Here is a 26,389-nt window from a genome sequence, read left to right as displayed (position 1 = left end):
TACTGACAACACTTACCCAAGTCCTAATTAAAACCTTATGGCTAGCTCTTTGTATAGTCATCTTTCCCCTCTATGACATTCCTTCCTTTTATGCTTCAAATTCTGTTTTCCTACACAATTTCTCCCAAAACTGGTAAGGACCATGTCATATTCATCTTTTCAGACCCAATTAAACTTAATATAATGCATATTACATAGAAATTCAATAAATTTGTTTAAATAAAATAAGTATTTGGATTGAAACTACAAATGAATACACCAGATAATACAAATGATAACACTGACAAAAAGGGTAAGTTATTGTTCCCTTCTCTAATAATCTATTTTCAATTTGCAAAAATTATGCATAGAGCCATTTCAATAAGGTGATCAAAATTAATAACCACTATTAAAGGAAAAATATTCAAATTACTTATTTTAGTTCTGCTGCTACTGCTAAGTCACTTCAGTCGTGTCTGACTCTGCACGACCCCATAGACGGCAGCCCACCAGGCTCCGCCGTCCCTGGGATTCCCCAGGCAAAAACACTGGAGTGGGTTGCCATTTCCTTCTCCAATGCATGAAAGTGGAAAGTGAAAGTGAAGTCGCTCAAATCGTGTCTGACTCTTCACGACCCCACGGACTGCAGCCCACCAGGCTCCTCCATCCATGGGATTTTCCAGGAAAGAGTACTGGAGTGGGTTGCCATTGCCTTCTCTGAACATCTAAAGAATGTTCAAACGGCCTTCACACATTTCTATATTTCTCTTCATTCAACCCATCTTTTATTGAGTCATCTAGTTTTTGAATCATCTACTCACTGAATTAATTTTTAAAGTATATATGTCAATGCTCCAAGTTCATATTCTCAGTTCTTTTAAAAATATATAATTTTTACCATTTCTGATTAATACTTTAAATTTTCAAACATTTGGTTTGATTCCATCAATTGGAAGCTTTACATACCCATGGAAGAGCTAATCTTTAGGTAGGTTGGTAAGGAGTCCAGGGCCCTCAAGGAGGAAGGGGTCCGGGGCTCTCAAGGAGGAGAAAAGGACAAAGGTTTTTTTCCAACATAGCTTTGTCTTAGTCAATATAACAATCTATCTTGCTGAAGGCCAAGTTTCTCCTTAACAAGAACATTCTGACTAATCTTGTTATCTTAAGACATATATTGTGGGAGTGGGTCTGGTAAGACCTTTCTAGTGTTAGTTCTAATCTTGTTAATTTAAGGTGTATGTTGTGGGAGCAGGTCTAGTAAAAGTATATAAGGCCTTGATAAGACTAGTGAGTTTCTGGCACTATCCTTCCCCCTTCTGATGTCTATGTCAGAAACTTTCTCTCACTTCTTATACTTTAATAAAACTCTGCTACACAAAAGCTATTGAGTGATCAAGCCTGGTCCCTGGTCCTGAAGCTAAATCTTCTTTGGAGATAACAAGTCCGACATCATTCACTGTAAGCTATCACCCATACTGCAATTACCATCATAAAGTATAAATAATGTCACACTGATCCTATCTCATAACTACCGTTACATACCTCTACATTTATAACTTATTTTATATTTTATGAAAGTAGTATTTTTAAATAACTAAACATTTATAATTAAGTGATTTTAACTTAAGTGCACATATTACAAGAAGGTAATCATTTATGAATTCCTGCAGTAATTTTAAATAACTAAATACAAGAAACCAACATAAACAATTTCTAGCCAGAAAAACAAGGTTGTTACTAGCAACATGAAATTATAGCATCTTAGGGTTCTGAGAAAGCAGGTCACGGAAGTAACTTGATCAGTTGTGATCACACAGCTGATAACTGACTGAAGGTGAACTTAAAATCCAGGTCTCACAACTCTCAATTCAGTGATTTTTCTTGCATAATAAATCCAAGATTAAGAATTTAATCCCACATAGAGATGAGTAAAACTATCAAAAGAAAGCAAATGTCTTATTCTCACTTGACAGTTAAATAAACTGTAACACTCTTATGTCTAAATCAAAGTTCTTACATTTTGAAACAAGTAAATGAGACAAAGGAGACAAGTCTACCCAAAGGAGTAGAGACCTCAATACCTCAAGCCGACTCTATATTCTACTCAATTTGGTACCCTATACATACAATGACTAACATGATCCATTACCAAAGTGATTTATAGCAAGCTTCTTTAGCAAATATGATATAACTAGCATTTCCAAAAATTAAGAATAAGAGGATTTAATCCAAACAGAATGCGTCACAATATCAAGTCCCTCAACCAAGAAAATACTGAGTAGTGGGTTTTTGCCCTCTAGTTTTAATGAAGTGCCAGCAACTGCTGCAATTTACACCAGTCTACAAACAAAACAGACAAAATATGTTAAACATGGTATCTCTAGTGAATCAAAAACATAAGGGGAGTTAAAAAGAAGGAGAAATGACAGGGAAAAAAAAAAAGGTTGCCTCATCCAACAAGTTTCAATAATCAAAGAGCTTGCCCCATCTTAGATGTACATAAGTATTCATAACCAGGTGGTCATTTCATGGTATACATTGAGCCTGACACTACTTTAGAAACAAGATAAAGCAGAAGGGAGAACATAGTGCACGGAAGAAGGAAAAAAAAATATTTAACAAGGTGCTTTAGAACTTAGCACAAATATATTATCTAGACATTCCAAACGATTGAAAGTTTATTTCCAAATTGAGGTTCCTTTTCAATTATTACACTCTTAAAAGTAAATGGAAGTCTGAAAATCATTCCAAATCTTAACACATTCCTATTTTTTTTTTTGTTATTTTTTTAAGAACTTAATTTGCTCAGGAACACTGACAATCTGAGCTGCTTAGATCACCTGGCTCTACCTGTCTTTGACACATTTACTTGAAAACAGGAGGCGATAAAAACACCCACAAAGAGTGGCATAATATTAGAGACTATGTATCTAAGTTAGGAAAGAATAAAACATTTGTAACTATAGGCATCATTTTAAAAGCACATCCATCTGAAATAAATAGATATTTCAATAACTTCACTCGTTTAGACTAATAAACTTAACAAATTTTAATTCTGGGTTATTTTAATTTATAACTAAGTCAGATGTATGATTATTTTCCCAAGGTTAGAATGATTCTTTTCACAAATGAACTAAATTTAAAACTAAAAGACAGTGTCTCAACATCTTTGATATCATTAAGATGGATTTCACATAGTCATTTGTGCACTGATTTCTCTAAGTCTGACACACCTTTTTGATGACAAATCATCATTTACACAAATGACAATAAATAAGCCACAAGTGTTAAGACAAAACGAAGAATGCCTTCCTATGTTAATTTATATATAAAAAGATAAAATGCTATTTATTAACAAAATTCAAAATTCAATGTTAATTAGGACAATTAAACCTTGAAAACCTCTGTCAGGCTAAAATAGCTTCAACTTTATGCTGAGGAATAAATGTCAGGGCTGTCTTGCAGCTGTTCAAAATGCTTCAATGAAATATATATACAGCATATATTTTTTTTCCTTAAAAATAAGAATTTGTTTTCTAATTAAAAAAATACATTAAAAACAATCATATATTAAAACTCATAAAATATTCAAAAGAAAAACGTTATATACATAAACAATGTGTGAACAAAGCACCGTCTGTTTCTGTTGGCTACAGGCATACAACAGACGGAATGGTGATCACCAAAAATGAGTGTTTTCCCTTCTTGTCAACTGACTAGAGTTTATTTTTACCTAATTTATATTAACTGGGTTTGGAAAACAGGTGAAAAATAATAAGAATATCGTGACCTGTTTCACTTAACACTATAAATTAAAATAACCACAAGCCTAAAAAGGTATAATAAAAGCTACATTTTACATGACAAATGTTTCTGTAACACCCTCCTCATAGGTAATGGCATATTCAAAATAAGGAAAATCCTGAAGCTCTGCCTAGACCTTGTTCTCTTTATTTCATACACCTGGAAATAAACAAAAATGATGACTTTCCAAAAGGCAAAAGCACAGCAGCAAGCCTGTGGGTTCTGAATAAGATTACTTGACTGAAGGGCACCCACAGTGGCTCTCTTCCAAGTGAGTCAAGGTGAATTAAGTATGGTTTAGTTCGCCAAAAAATTTTTTGCCTAGGTTTCTTCTAAGGATCTATGATAGACACACAGGTTATATTATCTCTTTAGTACTTCAGAGTTCCCCTTGGGTCTGATAATAAACTCAAAACTAACTCTGATATCTAAAGCCCCCCCCACCACCCCACCCCCCGTACAAAATCCTTTCTTCCCAGAACTATATTAATTAATCAAAATCATTAGCATAAAGATAACAAATAAATTAAGACTTGGGCAATGAATGCCTAGTTGCCTTTAGTCATTTCAATAGGGCTGAATCCAACGCTTCTATTATTTCTACTAAACCAGCATCTAAAAATTGTATGTATGAAAAACACATTCCAGATTTTAAAATTTTCTCTGTTAAATAGACTATACAACAGGTGTAAAACATATGTGTATGTGTAAAACTATTTAAAATCAAACGAAAGCAGACTCTCAGATATTTGATTATCTTTCAAATGAAGCTCACCACTTATAACAGACCACTGATTTGTGAAGTAAAATGGAAAACAGATTAATAATGTGTTTAAGTCTATTTCTAGAATAATGATCTATAAGAAAAGGTGAATTCTGAAAAAAATATGGCTTCAGTCAAAGCTGCTAAAAAGTACTTTGACATTTTACTGCATTTATCTTTCCAAAAAAGGAGATACATAAAACAATATAAAAATGTATGAGACAGAAAAAAAGATCTGACAACTTCAAAGACAGTAGAAGATGATACATTGTGTATAAGAGTATGGAAAGATAGTCCCAACAAGTCCCTTTGGCACTTGTATAAAAGATGAAAAGTCACTAAATGACACAGAGTGTAAAGAAAACGAAAAGAAAATATGAAAGCTTTCAAGTTACATTAAAGTTATTAGAAAATATGCCAAAAAGTACAAACATCAATTTTAAAGTAACTTCAAAAGGAACATGGGTAAGCTAATTTATATTTTCTTCAAAAGTAATTTCCTTGCCTAAAAGCAAGTGAAAAGTTTCTACATTAAAAAAAAAAAAAAATGCAGAGAAAATGTCTAAATAACAAGATACTTAAAGGGAAGGCTGCCTTTTGAGTAATTCTATAGTTTCACCAATGAAATATGATTAATACATACAAGCAGAAACAAACTAATTTCCTTCTTAACAATAAAAGGCTAGGGAAAAGACTCTTTCAAAGTATACTAAGCTTCTGATACATAGCAACAGTGGAAAAGAACTCATTGGTGAAATATCCACCAAGTACCTACCGTAGTAGGTAACCAGCACATAGTGGTGAACGGGACAGCCTCCGTCCATTTGGGTTCAGAACAAATAATTAAATGTATAATTATTTATAAATCTGGAAAGGGCAACTAAGGTGAAGCATAAAAATAAAGTCACATACTGCTCAAAACTTTAATCAAAACTAGTGTTCTAAAATTCAAATTATGCCTATATATCAGTCATAATTTATACTCTTAATAATGATACAAAGTTGATGTAAAACTACATTCACCTTAAAGATGGGTATGGAGAAAATGCCTAACAAAACTGGAAGATAAAATTCTCAAAGGAATACAATTACGTGCGACACTGGTGACCCTCAGGAAGGAATGGAAAAAGAAAGAGTTCAGATAGGCAAGAAGATAAAAGAATCAAGGACAGTAGCGAACACATTACTAAAACAACAAAGGAGGTAGGAAAGATACTGGAACTGTAGTGAAAGCATGATACCTAGATATCCAGGCTGCGAAGTAACTGTGAGGATAAAGATGGTAATTGGATTTGAAATGTAGAAAAGAAACCCCACAACATACTGAGGGCGCATGAACTTACTTTTAATCATGATTATTTCACACACATGAATCTTAAAATTAAAATCAAATGTTATTTCATATAATCTCTACTCAATGCAGAAAAGCCATGATTATTCCAGATAACAAGGCAGAATGTTCCATATAAGACAGTTCTAATTATCAGTTCCAGTTTTACTCTCCAAACATCCTAGCATTCAGGTAATAGAAGTTTAAATATTTAAAGATAAATGAACAGGTCTTTATTATGTTAAGAGTATCTGTTCATTCATCTGTTAAGCTAATAAACATACCAAAAAAAATAATTATAAAGTAACAAGGGCAGCAAAATCAAGTAACTATGTGAATATTCTTTCAATTAATTACTCCTCAGAGTACTTTTCCAGAACTTCATCATACTATCACATTAGGTTTTACTTTCTTAGATCATAAGAGCTAAAATTGAGGGATGATGGCAATAATGACACAGATTAATAACACTTTACAACAGATCTATAATCTGTCACTTTTCCTTTGTTTAAGAGTCCAACTACAACATCATTTTTGCACTATGTAATAGAGAACAGATAACAGAAAGGTAGAAGGGGCTGCATCATTTCTTTTTGTTTTAAAATATCAACAGTGTCATTAGCCAACAAAGAAATGTGTATCAAAACCACAATGATATACCCTAAGTGTTCCTGGGCTAAAATCAAGGTGTTGGCAGGCTGCATTCCTTTCTGGAGGTTCTAGGAAGAGAATCACTTTGCTTGCTTTTCCATCTCCTAGAGACTGCCAGCATTCCTTGGACCCTTTCCTCCATCTACAAAGGGTGCATATCTCTGACTCATAATCTATAGTCACATCTCCCTCTTACTTTCAGTTCAGTTGTGTCCAACTCTTTACCACCCCATGGACTGCAGCATACCAGGCTTCCCTGTCCAGCACCAACTCCCAGAGCTTGCTCAAACTCACATCCATCAAGTTGGTGATGCCTTCCAACCATCTCATCCTCTCTTGTCCCCTTCTCCTCCTGTCTTCAATCTTTCCTAGTAGCAGGGTCTTCTCAAAGAGTCAGTTCTTTGCATCAGGTGTTCAAAGTATTGGAGTTTCAGCTTCAGCATCAGTCCTTCCAATGAATATTCAGGATTTCCTTTAGGATTGACTGGTTTAATCTCCTTGCAGTCCAAGGGACTCAAGACTATCCTCCAACACCACAGTTCAAAAGCATCAATTCTTCAGCGCTCAGCTTTCTTTATAGTCCAACTCTCATATTCATACATGATTACTGGAAAAACCATAGATTTGACTAGACGGACCTTTGTTGGCCAAGTAATGTCTCTGCTTTTTAATATGCTGTCTAGGTTGGTCATAACTTTTCTTCCAAGGAGCAAGTGTCTTTTAATTTCATGGCTACAGTCACCATCCACAGTGATTGTGGAGCCCAGGAAAATAAAAGCCTCTCACTGTTTTCATTGTTTTCCCATCTATTTGCCATGAAATGATGGGACCAGATGCCATGATCTCCCACAAGAGACTGACCAAGACTTACCTGTAAGTGTCCAGGATTCTCTGGCGGAGGCATGGGTCGGTAGTCTGCTGCAGGGATGGGGGAACTGAGTGCAGCAGCGTGTGCATGGGACCTTCTGAAGGAGGTCACCATTATCTTCATTACCTCCACCATAGTTTGGTCTCAGGTCAAACAACAGGAAGGGAACATAGCCCCCTCCTGCCCATCAGAACAAGATCCAGTTTCCCCCTCAGTCAGTCTCTCCCATCAGGAACCTTCCATAAGCCACTTATCCTTCCCTATCGAGGGAAGACAGAATGAAAACCACAATCACAGAAAACTAACCAATAGGATAACATGGACCAGAGCCTTGTCTAACTCAATGAAACTATGAGCCATGCCATGTAGGGCCACCCAAGACGGACGGGTCATGGTGAAGAGTTCTGACAAAACATAGTCCACTGGAGGAGGGAATGGCAACCACTTCAATACTCTTGCCTTGAGAACTTCATGAACAGTATGAAAAGGAAAAAGAAAGGACACTGAAAGATGAACTCTCCCCAGGTCAGTAGGTGCCCAATATGCTATAGGAGAACAGTAGAAAAATAACTCCAGAAAGAATGAAGGGACAGAGCCAAACCAAAACCAACACTCAGCTGTGGATGTGACTGGTGATGGAAGTAAAGTCCAATGCTGTAAAGAGCAATATTGCACAGGAACCTGGACTGTTAGGTCCACGAATCAAGGCAAATTAGAAGTGATCAAACAGGAGATGGCTAGAGTGAACATCGACATTTTAGGAATCAGTGAACTAAAATGGACTGCATTAGGTGAATTTAACTCAGATGACCATTATGACTACTACTACTGTGGGCAAGAACCCCTTAGAAGAAATGGAGTAGCCATCATAGTCAACAGAAAATTGAGCCCATATAATACTGTTTAATCTTCCCATCTCATGATCCATAACTTGAATCATATCTGCAAAGCCCCTTTTGCCAAGGTAACACATAAAAAGGCTCTGGGGATTAGGACAGGGACATCTTTGTGGGGATACGGGTATTATTCAGCCTACAACATTGTGGAAATCAAATGTACACACTTAATGAGCTTACGAAAGCTATCATTCTACAGATGGAAATGGGGCATTTAACAGCAGTAACACTTGAAAAATAAAATCCCTAACTATATTACAATCACATAAACTCACATACTATTATTCTCAATGGTGAAAAACTCAAGCATTTCCTCTAAGATCAGGAACAAAACAGGGATGCTCCCTCTCAACATTCTTACTCAACAAAGTTTTGGAAGTCCTAGCTAAGGCAGTCAGAGAAGAAATAAAAGGAATCCAGATCAGAAATGAAGAAGCAAAACTCTATTTGTAGACAACATGATATGATACATAGAAAACCCAAAAGATACAATCAGGAAATTACTAGAGCTAATCAATGAACTTTAAGTAAAGTCACAGGATATAAAATCAATACACAGAAATCACTTGCATTCCTACACACTAACAATGAAAAATCTGAAAGAGAAATTAAGGAATCAGTCCCATTTATCAATGCAACAAAAAGAATAAAATGCCAAGGAATAAACCTACCTAAGAGACAAAAGAGCTTATATACAGAAACTATAAGACACTAACGAAGGAAATCAAAGATAACATAAACAGATGGAGAGATAGTCCATGTTCCTGGGTTGGAAGAATCAATACTGTGAAAATGACTATACTACCAAATGCAATCTTTGGATTCAATGCAATCCCTATCAAATAACAAATGGCATTTTTCACAATTAGAACAAAATATTTCACAATTCATATGGAAACACATAAGACCCCAAATAGACAAAGCAATTTTGAGAAAGAAGAATGTTGCTGGAGGAATCAGCCTTCCTGACTTCAAACTATACTACAAAACTAAAGTCATCAAGACAGTATGGTACTGGCACAAAAACAGAACTATAGACCAATGGAATGAGATAAAAGTCCAGAGATAAACCCATGCACCTATGGGCACCTTATCTTTGACAAAGGAAGTAAGAATATACAATGAAGAAAAGATAGTCTCTTCAATCAGTGGTGCTGGGAAAACCAGACAGCTACACTTAAAATAATGCAATTAGAACACTTCCTAATACCATACACAAAGATAAACTCAAAATGGATTAAAGATCTAAATGAAAGATCAGAAAGTATATAACTCTTAGAGGAAAACACAGGCAGAACACTCTATGACATAAATCACAGCAAGATCCCCTATGACCCACCTCCTAGAGTAACGGAAATAAAAACAAACAAGTGGGACCTCATTAAACTTAAAAGCTTTTGCACAGCAAACTATAAACAAGATGAAAAGACAACTCCCAGAATGGGAGAAAATAACAGCAAATGAAACAACTGAGAAAGGATTAATTTCCAAAATACACAAGCCGCTCATGTAACTCAATACCAGAAAAACAAACAACCCAATCAAAAAGTGGGCAGAAGATCTAAACTGACATTTCTCCAAAGAAACTACAGAATGCTAATTAACACATGAAAAGATGCTCAACATCACTCATTATTAGAGAAACTACAGTTAGATATCATCTCACACCAATCACAATGGCCATCATAAAAAAATCTACAAACAATAAATGCTGGAGAGGGTGTAGAGAAAAGAGAACCCTCTTGCACTGTTGGTGGGAAAATAAATTGATACAGTCACTATGAAAGACAGTATGGAGATTCCTTAAAAAACTAGGAATAAACTACCATATCACCCAACAGTCACACTACTGAGGAAACCGTAATTTAAAAAGACACCTTTACCCTAGTGTTCACTGCAGCACTATTCACAATAGCTCGGACATGGAAGCAACCCAGATGTCCATCAACAGATGAATGGATAAAGAAGCTGTGGTGAATACATACAATGGAATAGTACTCAGCCATAAAAAGGAACACATTTGAGTCAGTTCTAATAAGGTGGATGAACCTAGAGCCTATTACACAGAGTAAAGTAAGTCAGAAAGAGAAAAACAAATATCATATATTAATGCATATATATGGAATCTAGAAAGATGGTACCAACGAACCCATTTGCAGGGCAGCAATGGAGATGCAGACACAGAGAACAGACTTGTGGACACAGGGCAGGTAAGAGAGAGTGGGACAAATGGAGAGAGTAGCACGGAAACATATACACTACCATATGTAAAATAGATGCCAGTGGGAATTTGCTGTATGACTCAGGGAACTCAAACCAGGGTTCTATGATAACCTAAAGTGGGGAGATGGGGTCAGAGGCAGGAGGAAAATTCAAGAGAGAGAAGACATACATATAATAATGGCTGATTCACTTTGATGTATGGCAGAAACCAATACCACATTGTAAAGCAATTATCCTTCAATTAAAAATAAATGCATTTTTTTTAATATTAAGAAATAAAATGCTACTTTGGATGAAAGTTCAGTAACATGAAGATATAAGGATTTCACTTCCTTTCTATGCAGTTAAGAGATTACTCCTCTCTCATAGGACACAGGAGGTATATTCTCTGGAGAAAAAGAACCAGAGAGACTCTGTACTAGGGGTTTTCAGGCACAGAGAAGGAAGCAATGAGGTAGCAAACAGAAACCAGGAAGCATTAATGCATTCTACTTTCTAAACCATGAGACCCTTAGCCCCTTTCTCCTCACCTGTCCAGGATCCTGACAGTCAAAATTATACCTATCAATTAGGAGAAGAGAGACTACTTCTACTGAATTAATGTGGAAAAAACCTATAGATACTGACATTTAGGGAGTTTCCAAAGAAAAAGCCCTGTGATCATAAAATCAACCTTTGGGGGAAACACTGGGCTAACCAGCCCTGCTGCTGCTGCTGCTAAGTCACTTCAGTCATATCCGACTCTGTGTGACCCCATGGACTTCAGCCCACCAGGCTTCCCCGTCCCTGGGATTCTCCAGGCAAGAACACTGGAGTGGGTTGCCATTTCCTTCTCCAATGCATAAAAGTGAAAAGTGAAAGTGAAGTTCCTCAGTCGTGTCCGACTTAGCGACCCCATGGACTGCAGCCCACCAGGCTCCCCTGTCCATGGGGTTTTCCAGGCAAGAGTACTGGAGTGGGGTGCCATTGCCTTCTCCGAACCAGCCCTATAGGAACTTAATTACCTTTTTTAAAACAAAATATGAGTGGATGACTCCAAAGATTCCTAGGCATCTGAAAGCTTCAACATGAAAAAGATGAACATGAATAGAAATAAGGGAACCAAATGCAGAATACAGAAAAAAAAATAAAAATTATAATATTCATAAGGATGTAAAAGAAGTTTTTGTAATAATGAAATAAGAATACTTGCTGTTTTTTAAAGAAATTTGCTATTAAAAGAAACAATGAAAGTACACGGTCATCCTAAATGAGAAAGAGAAAATCTTAAGAGTTTCAAGAGAAGGAAAAAAAGAAATGCAGAAAGCAATACTGGGAGCCAGGAGTCAGTCAAGTAATACTTAAAAAAATATGTGCTATTTTATATACATCCAAATAAGTAATGAAATTATAAAACTTATTTTTAGACATGTAAGATCTCAAAAAACTTATCTCTTATTAATCTTTACTCAGTAAGTCATTGAAAGAGTTGCTCCATCAAGATAAGGGACTAAGTGAAAAAAAAAAACAAAAATGAAACTGAAATGCAAGCAACAGGAAATACCATCTTTCAAAGGTTAAAAGAAATTCCCAGGATGATGATGAAACAGAGTTCAAGGGTAACATTAAAAAAAAAAAAAAAATTCACATTAGAACTGGAGGAGAGAGGTCTCAGAGAAAATATTTAAGAAATTATATGACATATGTGACTATATGTAAGACAGTGTATCAGAAATATTTTATAAGGCAGCTGAAGGTTGTGAGAAGACAGTCTTAAAGATAAATTACAAATACAATGAAAGGCAAATAGCTTATTTTTAAACTATTCATTCCTTTCTTTAAAAATAAACTGAATAAGAATCCTCAAAATTTAATTAGTGACATAATCGGACTGTATTCTTTCCTTCGGCACCCACCTCACTCTTGCCTACCCAGCCTTAGACCAGTAATAGGGCAAAAAGTGTGTCAATGTTTAAAAGTTCATCAAGTGTTTAGAGAGTTATTCTGTTTTCTTCATATTTTATCTCTGGAAAGTTACTATCATGAAGAAGTCAATATAAACCTGGCTAAGTAAAACAATCAAATGTTACCTTGGAAACGAAACAAAAGAGAACTTAAAAATTTTTTTTAAATAAAATCATGAAAATAAGTTATCCTACACATCTGGTGACCCACTTTCTTGGAATCATTCACACAATTTTTTCAGAAGGAGACAATGATTATAATAAAGGTATAATCCAGAAAAGGAAAAGATAAAGGTTACCAACAAATGTGATCTTTAAAAATAAAACAAAACTAAAAACTCTAAAATATAATTACAAAATATTACCAAAATTTCCAGATTATTTGAATGTCAATGTGTATATTTTAACCCTCCCATAAACAGTCTTAGGGATAGAAAAAAAATACAATTCTGAAATTTAGAAAGAGACTTTTGGTTCTAGAAAAGATTGCAGATCATCTATTTTATAAATGAGGATACTGAGTGCAAACAAGATAAGTAAATTACTTATTCAAGGTCACACAAAGGGTTACTGGCAGAGTATGGACTAAAATTCTAATCTACCATGTGCTAGTCCAGGAACTTTCTACCACGTACCATGCTATCTTATAGGTTTTGAGGCTATCTAAAACACTCAAGAATTTGATTTTCTACCATTTATCTTTTAAAGGGAATAATGCTACAAAGAAATTGTCCTAGAGAGGAAAATACCATTACAGTTACAATGGTTCATTATTTTCTCAAGCATAATTAGAAGTCATATCTAAATATAAGATATTTTCAACTAAATAAATATAAGAAAGTTATTTAAGTTAAAAAAAAAAAAACCTCTTCAATCAATATACTAATGATCAAAATTTCCTTAACACAGGAATAATTTAAAGAGAAATGAGCTATCCTAAAAAAATGTTCATATCTATTTATATGAAAAAGTTAAATAACTCAAATATTGAGGCTTTTTGCTGAAGGTGCTTTAACTCATTAATCATCAATAATTTTAATTGATAAGTAAATCTGTACTAACATTAGCTATTAAGATTTGATCCAATTAACTTATTTAAAATTTTACAGTTACTAATGCAAGGAGCTGTTGCCAGCCATCAAGATGCTCATAAAAACATGTAAGAAAGACAAGACACAGGTGTTACTGATAACCATATGTGGTTCAAAATTTATACACTAAATTTTATGCTAAAGTCTCCAAAGCTTTTACACGTGTTCAGCTTGCTGTTATTTTAAAAATTTCAACTTCTTTAATACCAAGGTTTTCAGCAGTGGACAATAAGGACTTTCTCGGGAGAATAGTTTCCTACTATTGACAGCAATAATAGTCACATTGTCGCCTTTGTTGCTTACCTCAATCTTCTGTCTTTCCTCTTCCATTTCAGTTAGCATGTTATCTGCTAGTGTAATTTAATGTCCCCCTCATATGGACACTTTACCTTCTAATTTATAAAATATTACATTATTTGAGGGTCAACTTTCTATCAGTAAAGTTCTTTGAGGACACAGACCATGTCTTCATTTTAGTGTTCTATTCAGCATCTATTGCCCAGTGCCTTACCTCATTAGTTGCTCAATGGATATATGTTGAAAAAATTAATCTGATCATGGTTCAAGAGTAGGACAAGGGGTCACAAAGACCACAGAACATGGAAAGACCGAGATATCCATGTAGCCATTTTTTACTGCTTAATATAAAGAACTATTCAACTCAGGAATAAATACGACCAAAGCACTCACGTAAAAGGTAATTCCGTACAATTTTGACAACTGTGAAGAAAATGTAACTTCAATTCATGTTCTTATATACTACACACAAAAGTTCATCTTTACTGCACTCTGAAAGCTTACCTAAGAGGACAAAATTAATTAAAGATCAAACCACTGAGGCTGAGAATTGTGTTGTATGCATTACAAGTCACTATCTACCTTCTACATGATGTGAGATAAAGCTGAAAATAAGCAAAATCAGAGAAGATGAAATAACTACAGAATTACTGGGATCTCTAAAGGTGTGAGAAAGCACTTACGTGTTAAAACTAGAATATTATTAAATCGTAAAACAGTCTGTCTGATCAGTTCAGTTCAGTCGCTCAGTAGTGTCTGACTCTTTGCAACCCCATGAACCGCAGCACGCCAGGCCTCCCTGTCCATCACCAACTCCTGGAGTCCACCCAAAGCCATGTCCATTGAGTTGGTGATGCCATCCAACCATCTCATCCTCTGTCATCCCCTTCTCCTCCTGCCCTCAATCTTTCCCAGCATCAGGGTCTTTTCAAATGAGTCAGCTTTTAGCATTAGGTGGCCAAAGTACTGGAATTTCAGCTTTAGCATCAGTCCTTCCAATGAACACCCAGGCCTGATCTCCTTTAGGATGGACTGGTTGGATCTTCTTGCAGTCCAAAGGACCGAAAGTAAACGTATCACTTATCAGTAAAACAGCAATCCACAGGGTCAACAATATTACAAGTTGTTCTGGCTCAATGACAGAGACACAAACTGGAAAGGTGGAAGCAAGAAAAAGAAACTATTTGAAATTAGTAAAAAGAAAGTACTATAATAAAAGGTCATAGTTGAAAGATATTACATTGTCTTATGTAATATAAGAATCAAAGGGAAAACAATATATGAAGTATGGTCATTTTACATTTAAAGGTGGAAAGAAAAGGGAGTAAGGAGTGGGGTGGGGGAAGGAGTCTGGAAGTGTTACTTTTCATGGCACGTACCACATGCGAAGTATCACTACATTAAGCTGCAGTAGGTTATTATGCTAGATCGTCTGTGGTCAATCTGGCAGACACACCACCACCACTACCACCTCCTTGTTTATGCAGTCTAAGGCTGGAAACCACATTTCCCACAATATCCTGGTCTGTACAGTTTCATGACAGCACCTCATATTTGAAGCAGATAAGTAAAGTGAAGGCCAGTTTTCCTCAAGAAGTAACAGGGCTCAGGTGCTTGGTTTTTTCAGATGCTGCAGCCCTGCAGACCTTTACATCAGCTCCCACTTCACAGTCCTGACAGGTTTTGCAGACCTTCCCACAAATACTGACTTTTCTACCCACTTACTACCAGTGATGTTCACGCTGAGGTCTTCACCAAAGTTCTCTGATCTAATGTCAGCTCCTACCCTCTGCTCAGTGCTTCAGGATAATTTCACTGACAGTCTCTTTGATGTTCAGCAGAGCTCCTTCAATCTATGGTGATCTTTTCTTGACATTCAGGCCCTCAACTGTGATATAAGGCCAAAATTCTTTATGGAATGCCTTCCATTCTCCAGACCAAATTCTTAGTTACTAAGCTGCTGGAAGCATGAAGGTCCTGTGATTCTAGCCCAAGAAAGTCCAGGAAAGGATCTTGTCTAGAAAGGCAGCCTAATAAAGTAATTAAAGGGCTCAGGACATAGTAGTTAAATCTGATTCTTGGTCCTACCACTTTGAAGCTGTATGTCCTTAGATAGGTAACTTAAATTCTCTGCCTCAGTTTCTCCTTTGGCAGTGATATTAGCAATGGCAATGATATTAGTAACTAATTCATAGAATAGCTATGACAAATGAATAAATATTAAATACATACTAAAGAATAGTAAAGTTTATTAAAATATGCTTTTCAACCCTCTTCCTTCTTTAAACTTACTCCTCCTATTTGTACCCAGTAATAAAAAAGAATAATGGTTACTAAGACACTGAAATACTGGAGATGGGATATTTATGAGCCAATGGAAGAAGTGTTACAAAGTCTTATCTCTGGAGCAGGAAACCATATGTGAAGAATTTTATAAAATTAGATCATTCCTGTTTTATTTATTAATACTTGAATTATATGCTATGTGTCTTGAACCATCTCCATACTACTTTTCTGTATGACTCATTCATCATTTTTTTTCTTATTCTCTGACAGATACACCTATAGAAATGTCAAATAATCAAAGTTCAAAATACATACTCTTCTAATAAAGACAGATTCAAGGCATGTGAATTAGGTTGGAGAAAGAGAATGCTGGGAAAAGAATTATAACAGACTTCGGATTTTTAAACTTCTTACAACAAAAAAAAGTATTCATATTACATTTATAGTTAAAACTCAATTAAAAAATTATTCTTTCAGAATGATGAATTTCTGAAACACTGATAATTTAGCAATTAAATATGTGATAACATTAAAATACAAAACAGAATCTCCATGTTTTATAGGAAGGATATTTTCTGAAAGTATACTATCTCCATTCTTATACAAATATCTCTTTTAACCCATTAAAAAAAAAACACTAAATCTTTAACACTATAATTTTTTTCAAGTAACTTTTCTGGTTAATCTTTTTATGACCTTTGGGTAGAAAATATTTCTAATAGAAAAAAATAGTACTGAGACTACTTGCTTTGAAAAGCATCTAGATCTTATTGAATCTACTGTTTCAAAACATGATATATCCTTTCAGATTTCTATATATTCTTATTAAGGAAATCAGAGTATAATGAAATAAAAAATGGCTTTCTTCAGTATCCAAATAATAAAAATAAAGTAAGATTTAACAAAGTGTTCTACTCCCTGTTGCACCCTTTGGTCATGATAAATGGCAACTGCCTGTCAGCAGGAAAAGTGGTTGCCATTTTTCTAGTAGTAGCTTTGTTTTGCACCAAAGAGGCACTGGAGCACAAAGACTGAGTCTATGGGCTCATCTTTCTTAACAGTGATCAAACCAAGTGAAAAAAATCAAAAGATATTCATTGCTTAATCAAAAAAGTTGAGATGCAATAAGTCAAATGTTTTAGGTTCAGTTTGGGATAACTAGTTAGGAAAGGGAAAAAAATGTAAAAAAAACCGCCATGCACTTCTCCAATTTCACTCAATACTCCTTTTTTCCCACAGCAGGTTTCACACTACTCAATGTGGTAGAAAAAATACAAACCAAAATAGAGAACAGTAAAATAAACATATACTGGTAGCTCACATATACACATGCCATCAGTGTACTTATTGCTTTGCTGCTTCTAATTTTTTCTTTTCTAATTTTTTAAAATATCAATTTCCTGAAGGTAAAATAATCTGCAAATGTTTTATTAACTTCTACAGCATTATACTGTGATTGACAAGAGGGCTGCCAACACTCCTGCACAAGCTTGAAAAGGAAAACAGTTCATACCCAATTGAAAGTACAAAGAAAAACAGTGTTAAATGTAATATTTAATGTGAAGGAACTCAGTTTTGAGAGTCAGTAAGTGGATATGTGTCTGGCTGCTCATAGGTAACACTATGCTGTGGAAAGACACATGACCATTCTGGTACCAGATGAGAGTATCACATTCCCAACTATGTTATCTAATGATCAAATGCTTTTACAACTATTTCATTTGCACCACAACTAAATGCTCTTCTACAGACCTCAGAAAAGACACTACTTCTTAATTTAGCTGCTGCTGCTGCTAAGCTGCTTCAGTCGTGTCCGACTCTGTGCGACCCCATAGACGGCAGCCCACCAGGCTCCCCCGTCCCTGGGATTCTCCAGGCAAGAACACTGGAGTGGGTTGCCATTTCCTTTTCCAATGCATGAAAGTGAAAAGTGAAAGTGAAGTCGCTCAGTCGTGTCCGACCCTCAGCGACCCCATGGACCGCAGCCTTCCAGGCTCCTCCGTCCATGGGATTTTCCAGGCAAGAGTGCTGGAGTGGGGTGCCAGCTATCTGGGTTCAATTCCTATTCTTCTTACTATCTGTAAGATCATAGGTAAATTACTGAAGGTTTCTGTGCCTGAGTAATACAGAAGTTATAATACCTAAATACTAATTTTTTTAAGGGGGAGTAGGATGGAGGATTACTACAGTGTCTGGTATATGATCAATCCTCAGAAAATTTTAGGTATTATTACTATTAAACCATTTTATGTAAGAGTAAACATATACTCACATCCACTTCTGACTTACCTACCTTTGAAAAATGTTATGAAGTAAAATAGCCAAAGGTCAAATAATAGGAAGAAATATAAAATAATAAAGTAGTTGGATTCGTTAGCAGTATAGATAAAAAGACGTTAAATTATTACCAGAAACACGCTAGTATTTACAAACACTCCAACACATGAAGGCCTTCCTTCTCCCTTTTACTCCCTTACTACCATGATGCTATTTTTAAACATAAAGATATAAAGTATATATATAAAGTATGTTTATAAAGTATAAAAGGAGAGAAATTAATAACAGAGGATAAGGAAACTAATCAATAAAAATGGAACTTCAATCTACAGCAGCTCTGATCATTTTTTATTTTCAATGGTTCTTGGACAATTCCACAGAGACAGACATCAAAATAAGAGATTAAAGTTCTGTCCACTTAATTATACTATAAAGTCTTAATTTTTAAAAAATAAAATCATTCTAACAGAATATCAATTCATACACCCCACAATATGGGTTTCTGAAAGAAGATGAAATCATTTCAACTAGCATGAAAGAACCCCAAACTACTTTCTAAAAATTGTGCTATCACTATAATCCAATGGAACATAATAAATTTAACAGAAATGGAAACTTGGAGAACAAATGATCATTTGAACTGTTTTACTGAGTGAGATACTATTTTGAAATGAGAAACTGAAGTTTAAGGTCTGTCATGAATCCTCTATGTCACAAGGGTAAAATTTTCTTCAAAATTTTGACAGAATAATATGACTACTGTAAAATGAACTTTTACACAAAGAAACTAGAGACAAAGAATTTGATGAAAGGCACTGGACTAAACTGGAAAACTCAAAAACGTTCTTATAATTCTAGGCTAAAAAGCAGACAGGTAAATCAGAAAAAAATGGAATCTTGTTTTATCTTAAGTAACAATGAACTATGGACACACAAATATCACTATAATATGTTCAAAATTTCCCTCTATATGATAACTCCAAAGTTAATGGTAATATCATTCCTAAAGATTTCTTTAAACAATAAAGAAACTAGAAAAAATGTTTCCTAAGAAGATAATCTATGCAAACACAGACATAAGAAGTAATAACAGCTTTTTCTCTAAGATCTTAAGAACAGCTGCAGATAATAGCATCAAAAGTTACAGAAGAATATTTTAGAAATAGAAATAAACAGGCTTATTTAAAGAAATAAAATTCTCTCTAGTTCATCTGTAAACAAAATATATTTGTGAAATCTAAAAAATGTTTTAAACTAGAGGAAATTATAAGAAAAACTATTTCAAATTGATCAATTTAGAGCACCCAAAACTAAATATTTCAATTATCTAAAAGATAATAATTCCCAGATTCGCCTCATCAATTTCAAATGAATGTATAACACAAAACTGAATGAAATAATCTAGGTTATTTCTCTTAAAATCTTTTAAGTGATTATAATATAGATGGATACTACAGATTAAAAAAAAAAAAAACTTTTCAAAAAACTGTTACTGTAAGGGAAAGAAAAAATTAAGACTAAAACCAAACAGACAACAAAACAGATGAATTTGACAACTATCCCTAAGTATATTTACATCTCCCTTAGGTGTAGGCAGATTTGTAAAATGTGCCTGCCTTGGCTCAAGGTAAGTCAGTGAAAAATGTCTCGCCTAAGAATTCATAACTGCAAGCCATTGCTCATGGCTTTGGAGTAGAAATTAACGATATTCATGTAGCGGAAGAGACACACAGGACAAACTTTTATTAAAATGGCCTTAGGCTGGTAGAGCTCCCAGGCACCTGGAAATAACTAACGTAAATGTTTTCTGGAAAAACTTTTTAAAACTCTGACCTGAGAGAATTTTTTCTAAGAATAGGCTAACAACCTGATAGAAAAGCTGAATAAGATTTGCACATACAACCAACCAAAAATATATAGATGCTCTAAGTCAACTAAGTATTGAGAGAAATGCAAAATAAAATGACTCTCTACTATTTACATATATCACACTGGAAAGCATTATAACACTGGACAAACCAAGTTTGGCAGAAAAAGTAATATTACTCATTGCTAGTATAAGTGTAACCTGGTTTGGAAAATATTGCACTTACCCAGCAAAACTGGGTGCCAATATCCTGTAACTAAGCAAATCCATACTTTGCTATATACCCTAACTCCTTGTTACCAAGCTGCAGAAGAGATTTAGAATAATATTTAAAGTGAGGTTGTTTATAAAAGCGAAAAGATGGAGGGCTTCCCTGGTGGCTCAGAATTCACCTGCAAATGCAGGAGACACAGGTTTGGTCTTTCATCTGGGAAGATCCACATCCCATGGAGCAACAAAGCTTGTGCATCACAACTATTGACTACGACTGAGCGACTTCACTCACTCACTCACTCACTCTAGAGCCCGGGAACCACAAGTGCAGCCAAAAACTGAAGCCCGTGCACTCTCGAGCATGTGCTCTGCAACAGAAAAGCCATCAGAATGAGAAACCCTCACACCACAACTAGAGAGTACCCCTGCTTGCCACAACTAGAGAAAAGCCCACATAGCAATAAAGACCCAGCAGAGCTAAAAATAAATAAATAAAATTATTATAAGTAAAAAAGTGGAAACAAAACTGCCAAACTATTAACTTTGACAACAAAGGTCCGTCTAGTCAAGGCTATGGTTTCTCCAATAGTCATGTATGGATGTGAGAGTTGAACTATAAAGAAAGCTGAGCACCAAAGAATTGATGCTTTTGAACTGTGGTGTTGGAGAAGACTCTTGAGAGTCCCTTGGACTGCAAGGAGATCCAACCAGTCCATCCTAAAGGAGATCAGTCCTGGGTGTTCACTGGAGGGACTAATGTTGAAGCTGAAACTCCAATACTTTGGCCACCTGATGTGGAGAGCTGACTCATTTGAAAAGACCCTGATGCTGGGAAAGATTGAGGGCAGGAGGAGAAAGGGATGACAGAGGATGAGATGGTTGGATGGCATCACCGACTCAATGGACATGAGTTTGGGTCGGCTCCAGGAGTTGGTGATGGACAGGGAGGCCTGGCGTGTTGCAGTTCACGGGGTCACAAAGAGTCGAACATGACTGAGCAACTGAACTGAACTGAACTGTTAATCATCTATTTTCAATAAAAAATGACATACTGGTGAAAATAAATGAGCTACAATTACACATGTCAGCATGTACGAATCAATCAAGGTAAAGTTGGTCAAAGTATCAAATAATGGGGAGAAAACAGTTTGACTCAATTTACGCAAAATTCAAACTGTGCAAAACTATGTATTACTTATGAATACACACACACACGATGGTGGTAGTTTAGTCACTAAGTCGAGTCTGACCCTTGTGACCCCACCACACTGTAGCCTGCCAGGCTCCTCTGTTCATGGGATTTCCCACGCAAGAATACTGGAGTGGGTTGCCATTTCCTTCTCCAGTATACATACATAAATACATATAAAAAATGGAGTGAATAAAAAACACAAACTTGAGAAAGGAGGTTATCTCTAGACTACATGGATGGTGAAGTGAGTCCTGAGGGATTCAAAGGTGACTTCATAGGTTTTGGTAATGTTCTGTCTTTAAAGTGGGTTTGTGAACACAATAGATCTTCATTATTATTGTACTTTGCATTGAATATGTAAACTATACATTCTCATGTGTAACTAGTATAGTATATTTCATAATATAAAACAGTAAACTGTTAAGAAAAACCATAAGCAATATATTTCTTTCATTGGCTACTGAGTATACGCTTGCCCTTTGTCTTTCTCACCCTTTAAATTTTGACCTCAGAGTTTTGTAAGGGTTATTATGACTACTAGGGAATAAATTACCGTGTTTCTTATTGGAATCTTCTTGGGTTCTGGAGGCATATCCTGTGGAACAAATTTCACTGGTTCCTTAATCTGCCTCCTTGATCGTTTGGTCCCATCTGGTAAGGTTTCCATGGCCATCTCTGCTTCCATGTCACTGCTCCCTGCCTGGTCACATTCAGAACACTGCCTACATAAAGAAAAAAATATTATTTCATACATTTATTTTTACCTTCCAGCATTAGCCATGGTTTCTATAAATACAAAATGCAGGTATATGTTTAGAATATATGAAAATGTACACAGGAACATGTGACCATAGGCATATAATAACCATACATACAGAAAACCACAAACATTCCTTTAAGAGAAAAAACAATACATGTAAAATGTCCAAAGCAATTTCATGTATCCCTAATAAGTATCATAAAAACACATGTAATACTGCCATATATTTATGTGAACGAATGTAAGAGGCCCAGTACTGATTAAAAAGATAGTTTCCCTTAGGAAATCGTGATTTTTTCCTCAAATGATATACATTGTGACACCAGAAAATCAAAGTCATTCTTTGACCAACTCTATTTGTCACAGCTATAATATCCTTGCATCTTAATTAATGGCAAGCTGTGCTGAATATACCAACAGAGAAAATTCTGTAAAAATTCATACCTCTCACTCATTAGCACTGTAATTTAATACCAAATTAGTATTTATTTTAACAGCTTTAAATTTTGAACTCCAATAACAGAATTAAATACAAAGTATCATGTGTGGCTAATACAAATGCACTATTCAGTTCAGTTCAGTTTAGTCGCTCAGTTGTGTCTGACTCTGAGACCCCATGAATCGCAGCACACCAGACCTCCCTATCCATCACCAACTCCCGGAGTTCACTCAGACTCACGTGCATCGAGTCAGTGATGCCATCCAGCCATCTCATCCTCTGTCATCCCCTTCTTCTCCTGCCCCCAATCCCTCCCAGCATCAGAGTCTTTTCCAATGAGTCAACTCTTCGCATGAGGAGGCCAAAGTACTGGAGTTTCAGCTTTAGCATCATTCCTTCCAAAGAACACCCAGGGCTGATCTCCTTTAGAATGGACTGGTTGGATCTCCTTGCAGTCCAAGGGACTCTCAAGAGTCTTCTCCAACACCACAGTTCAAAAGCATCAATTCTTCAGCGCTCAGCTTTCTTCACAGTCCGACTCTCACATCCATACATGACTATTAGAAAAAACCATAGCCTTGACTAGACGAACCTTTGTTGGCAAAGTAATGTCTCTGCTTTGAATATGCTATCTAGGTTGGTTATAACTTTTCTTCCAAGGAGTAAGCGTCTTTTAATTTCATGGCTGCAGTCACCATCTGCAGTGATTTTGGAGCCCAGAAAAATAAAGTCAGCCACTGTTCCACTGTTTCCCCATATATTTCCCATGAAGTGATGGGACCAGATGCCATGATCTTCGTTTTCTGAATGTTGAGCTTTAAGCCAACTTTTTCACTCTCCTCTTTCACTTTCATCAAAAGGCTTTTTAGTTCCTCTTCACTTTCTGCCACAAGGGTGGTGTCATCTGCATATCTGAGGTTATTGATATTTCTCCTGGCAATCTTAATTCCAGCTTATGCTTCTTTCACCCCAGCGTTTCTCATGATGTACTCTGCATATAGGTTAAATAAGCAGGGTGACAATATACAGCCTTGACGTACTCCTTTTCCTATTTGGGACCAGTCTGTTGTTCCACGTCCAGTTCTAACCGTTGCTTCCTGACCTGCACATAGATTTCTCAAGAGGCAGGTCAGGTGGTCTGGTATTCCCAGCTCTTTCAGAATTTTCTATTGGTAACATGCAATTAAAATTTAAGGTATTACTTTTAATATCTTAAAATTTTCATTTAAGCAAAAATTTTAACACTAAAAAATTTGACCTGTAGGAGTCAATTATCATTAGTTACCTAAAGATTTTTATATAACTGTTGTTAAAAACCAAGCACTTTATTCTTTGGATTCATATATTACCATCAAATAAAAATATTTTTAACATACATGTATTTCTGTGATATGGAAACAAGTATCTTTTTAGAATGAATCACTGTAGGGACTTTTTTGTTTGTTTTTTAAGTGACTTGTTTCCCCTTTTGTTTCTCAGTTTGTAACTATATTCCTTGTCAGGATAGTCTCTAGCTTCTCAAGCTCATCCCCACCAAAAGTTAATACATTTAGGTGACAAAGAAACTTGCTTTAGAGCACTCAGATAAATAAAAATGTTATGCTCTGAAAACCACAAAACACTGAACAACTCAAAAAAATCTAAAAAAAAATCTAACTGCTAAGGCAGAAATTTATTTCTATTTCAAGGCAACTGCTACACAATACTTGTAGTACATAAACTCAATATAGATGAAAACACTATTTGCAGCTCTTTCAACAATCTGTTAAACACTACAGTCCTCATTTTATAAATAGCCTTTAAAATATGAAAAAGCAGCTCTGCTACCTTAACTGGTACACAAGATCCTAAGAAATAGGATGTTTAAAGTAATAATAATGAAAATTCATGTTAGGAATTTATGCCAAAGGACTACCTTCATACTGAAATACTACGAGATTTTTCTCAGTTTGCTATATATTCTTGATCCTTAGCACTATACACTCCAACTTATGTTAAGGAGGTTTTTAAATCTTTATTATTAAAGGGAAATAATTTCATTGTATATGTGTGCTGTGTGCTTAGGCACTCAGTCACGTGCGACTCTTTGCAACCCCATGGACAGTAGTCCACCAGGCTCCTCTGTCCATGGGGATTCTCCAGGTAAGAATACTGGAATGGGTTGCCATTTCCTTCTCCAATATACCTAAATAAATACATATAAAAAATGGAGTGAAGCCCTTTTAAAAATCTTTATTATTAAAGAAAAACAATGTCATTGTATAATAATGCTAAAACACATCCATGATTATGACAAAGTTCCCTGGCCCTGAAGACTACCAAACTGGTTTTCAACTTAGAAATGCACATAGGATACTTATTAACACTGCTGATATTCTAATACGTGACAGCAATTTCTCTTAAATTCTGGTTTCAAAAGCACTCACAAATCAGAAGTAATACATCCCACTATATTTGAAAAGAGTTGACCAGTATGACTGTCTCCAGGCAAATTGATAAAAGAGCACTATGAAAAAGATGGGCTTCTCTCATAGCTCAGCTGGCGAAGAGTCCACCCGCAATGCAGGAGACCCCAGTTTGATTCCTGGGTCAGGAAGATCCACTAGAGAAGGGATAGACTACCCACTCCAGTATTCTTGGGCTTCCCTCGCGGCTCAGCTGGTAAAGAATCCACCTGCAATGCAGGAGACCTGGGTTCAACCCCTGGGTTGGGAAGATCCCCTGGACAAGGGAAAGGCTACAGACTTCAGTATTCTGGACTGGAGAATTCCATAGACTATATAGTCCATGGGGTCGCAAAGAGTCGGACATGACTGAGAGACTTCCGCTTCACTTCATGAGAAAGTAATCATGTGAAAATGGTGAAAGAATGTGAGCTTCTTAATAAAATGGACAGACGTAGGTTTATGAAATAAAACAATGAGTTCAGAAAATATGCTTTAATGTATTTGATAAATAAACACCTTTTTGTACAGATTATCATTTAAGATTGGGGTCTAGTCTTTTCTAAAACTAGAAGTTGTGTAAAATTTGTATAAAAAGAATAGTCATGTGCCTTCCAAAGCTCTCCGTGACCTATATTCTTCCTATACAGAATCAATCTATTAGAATTTGAACATCTGTCTTTCTCTTGGATTAAAATTAAGGAAAGAATAAAACTTATAAGTATCATAAACTTTTATCAAACATCTGTAGTGATTCCACATGCCTAAGTTAATGAAAAAATTCAGAAACGTAAGTCAAATGTTTCTAGATTTACAAAGAATGGTTGAATTTTAATACACAACTAGCCACAAGTAAAGCCTTTGGTGACACTAATTTAGAAACAAAATACTAAACTACATTTAAAGCATGAATATGGAGGCAAATTCTTGATAAAGAACAAAAATAAAGAATTTGAAAAAAGGTTATAATAAAGAGAATTATAAACACACTAAACAGAATTCATGCCTTAAGAAACCACTGCTAAGATATTAAAATAGCCTCAATTAACTTAAATTCATTTATCAA

At 35.4% G+C, this 26,389-nt stretch overlaps 1 protein-coding gene across 13 annotated transcripts in view; it reads right to left on the bottom strand.

Moving 5' to 3' along the window:
• PHF14 (PHD finger protein 14) overlaps positions 1-26,389 on the bottom strand; it is a 199,050-nt gene that overhangs the window by 108,937 nt on the left and 63,724 nt on the right. For all 13 annotated transcript variants that reach the window (XR_008717611.1, XM_055589861.1, XM_055589862.1 and 10 more), the window contains exon 14: positions 22,234-22,402. Coding sequence is in view for 12 of the 13 variants with exons in the window: in XM_055589861.1 (XP_055445836.1) it covers positions 22,234-22,402 (169 nt within the window). In the remaining variant the exon portion in view is untranslated. The remainder of the gene's footprint in view (positions 1-22,233; positions 22,403-26,389) is intronic.

Source organism: Bubalus kerabau, chromosome 8 (genome assembly GCF_029407905.1).
Source record: "Bubalus kerabau isolate K-KA32 ecotype Philippines breed swamp buffalo chromosome 8, PCC_UOA_SB_1v2, whole genome shotgun sequence".
Classification (NCBI taxonomy): domain Eukaryota; kingdom Metazoa; phylum Chordata; class Mammalia; order Artiodactyla; family Bovidae; genus Bubalus; species Bubalus kerabau.
The sequence above is the reverse complement of the archived record's forward strand: the minus strand, read 5'-3'. Positions and strand labels throughout refer to the sequence as shown.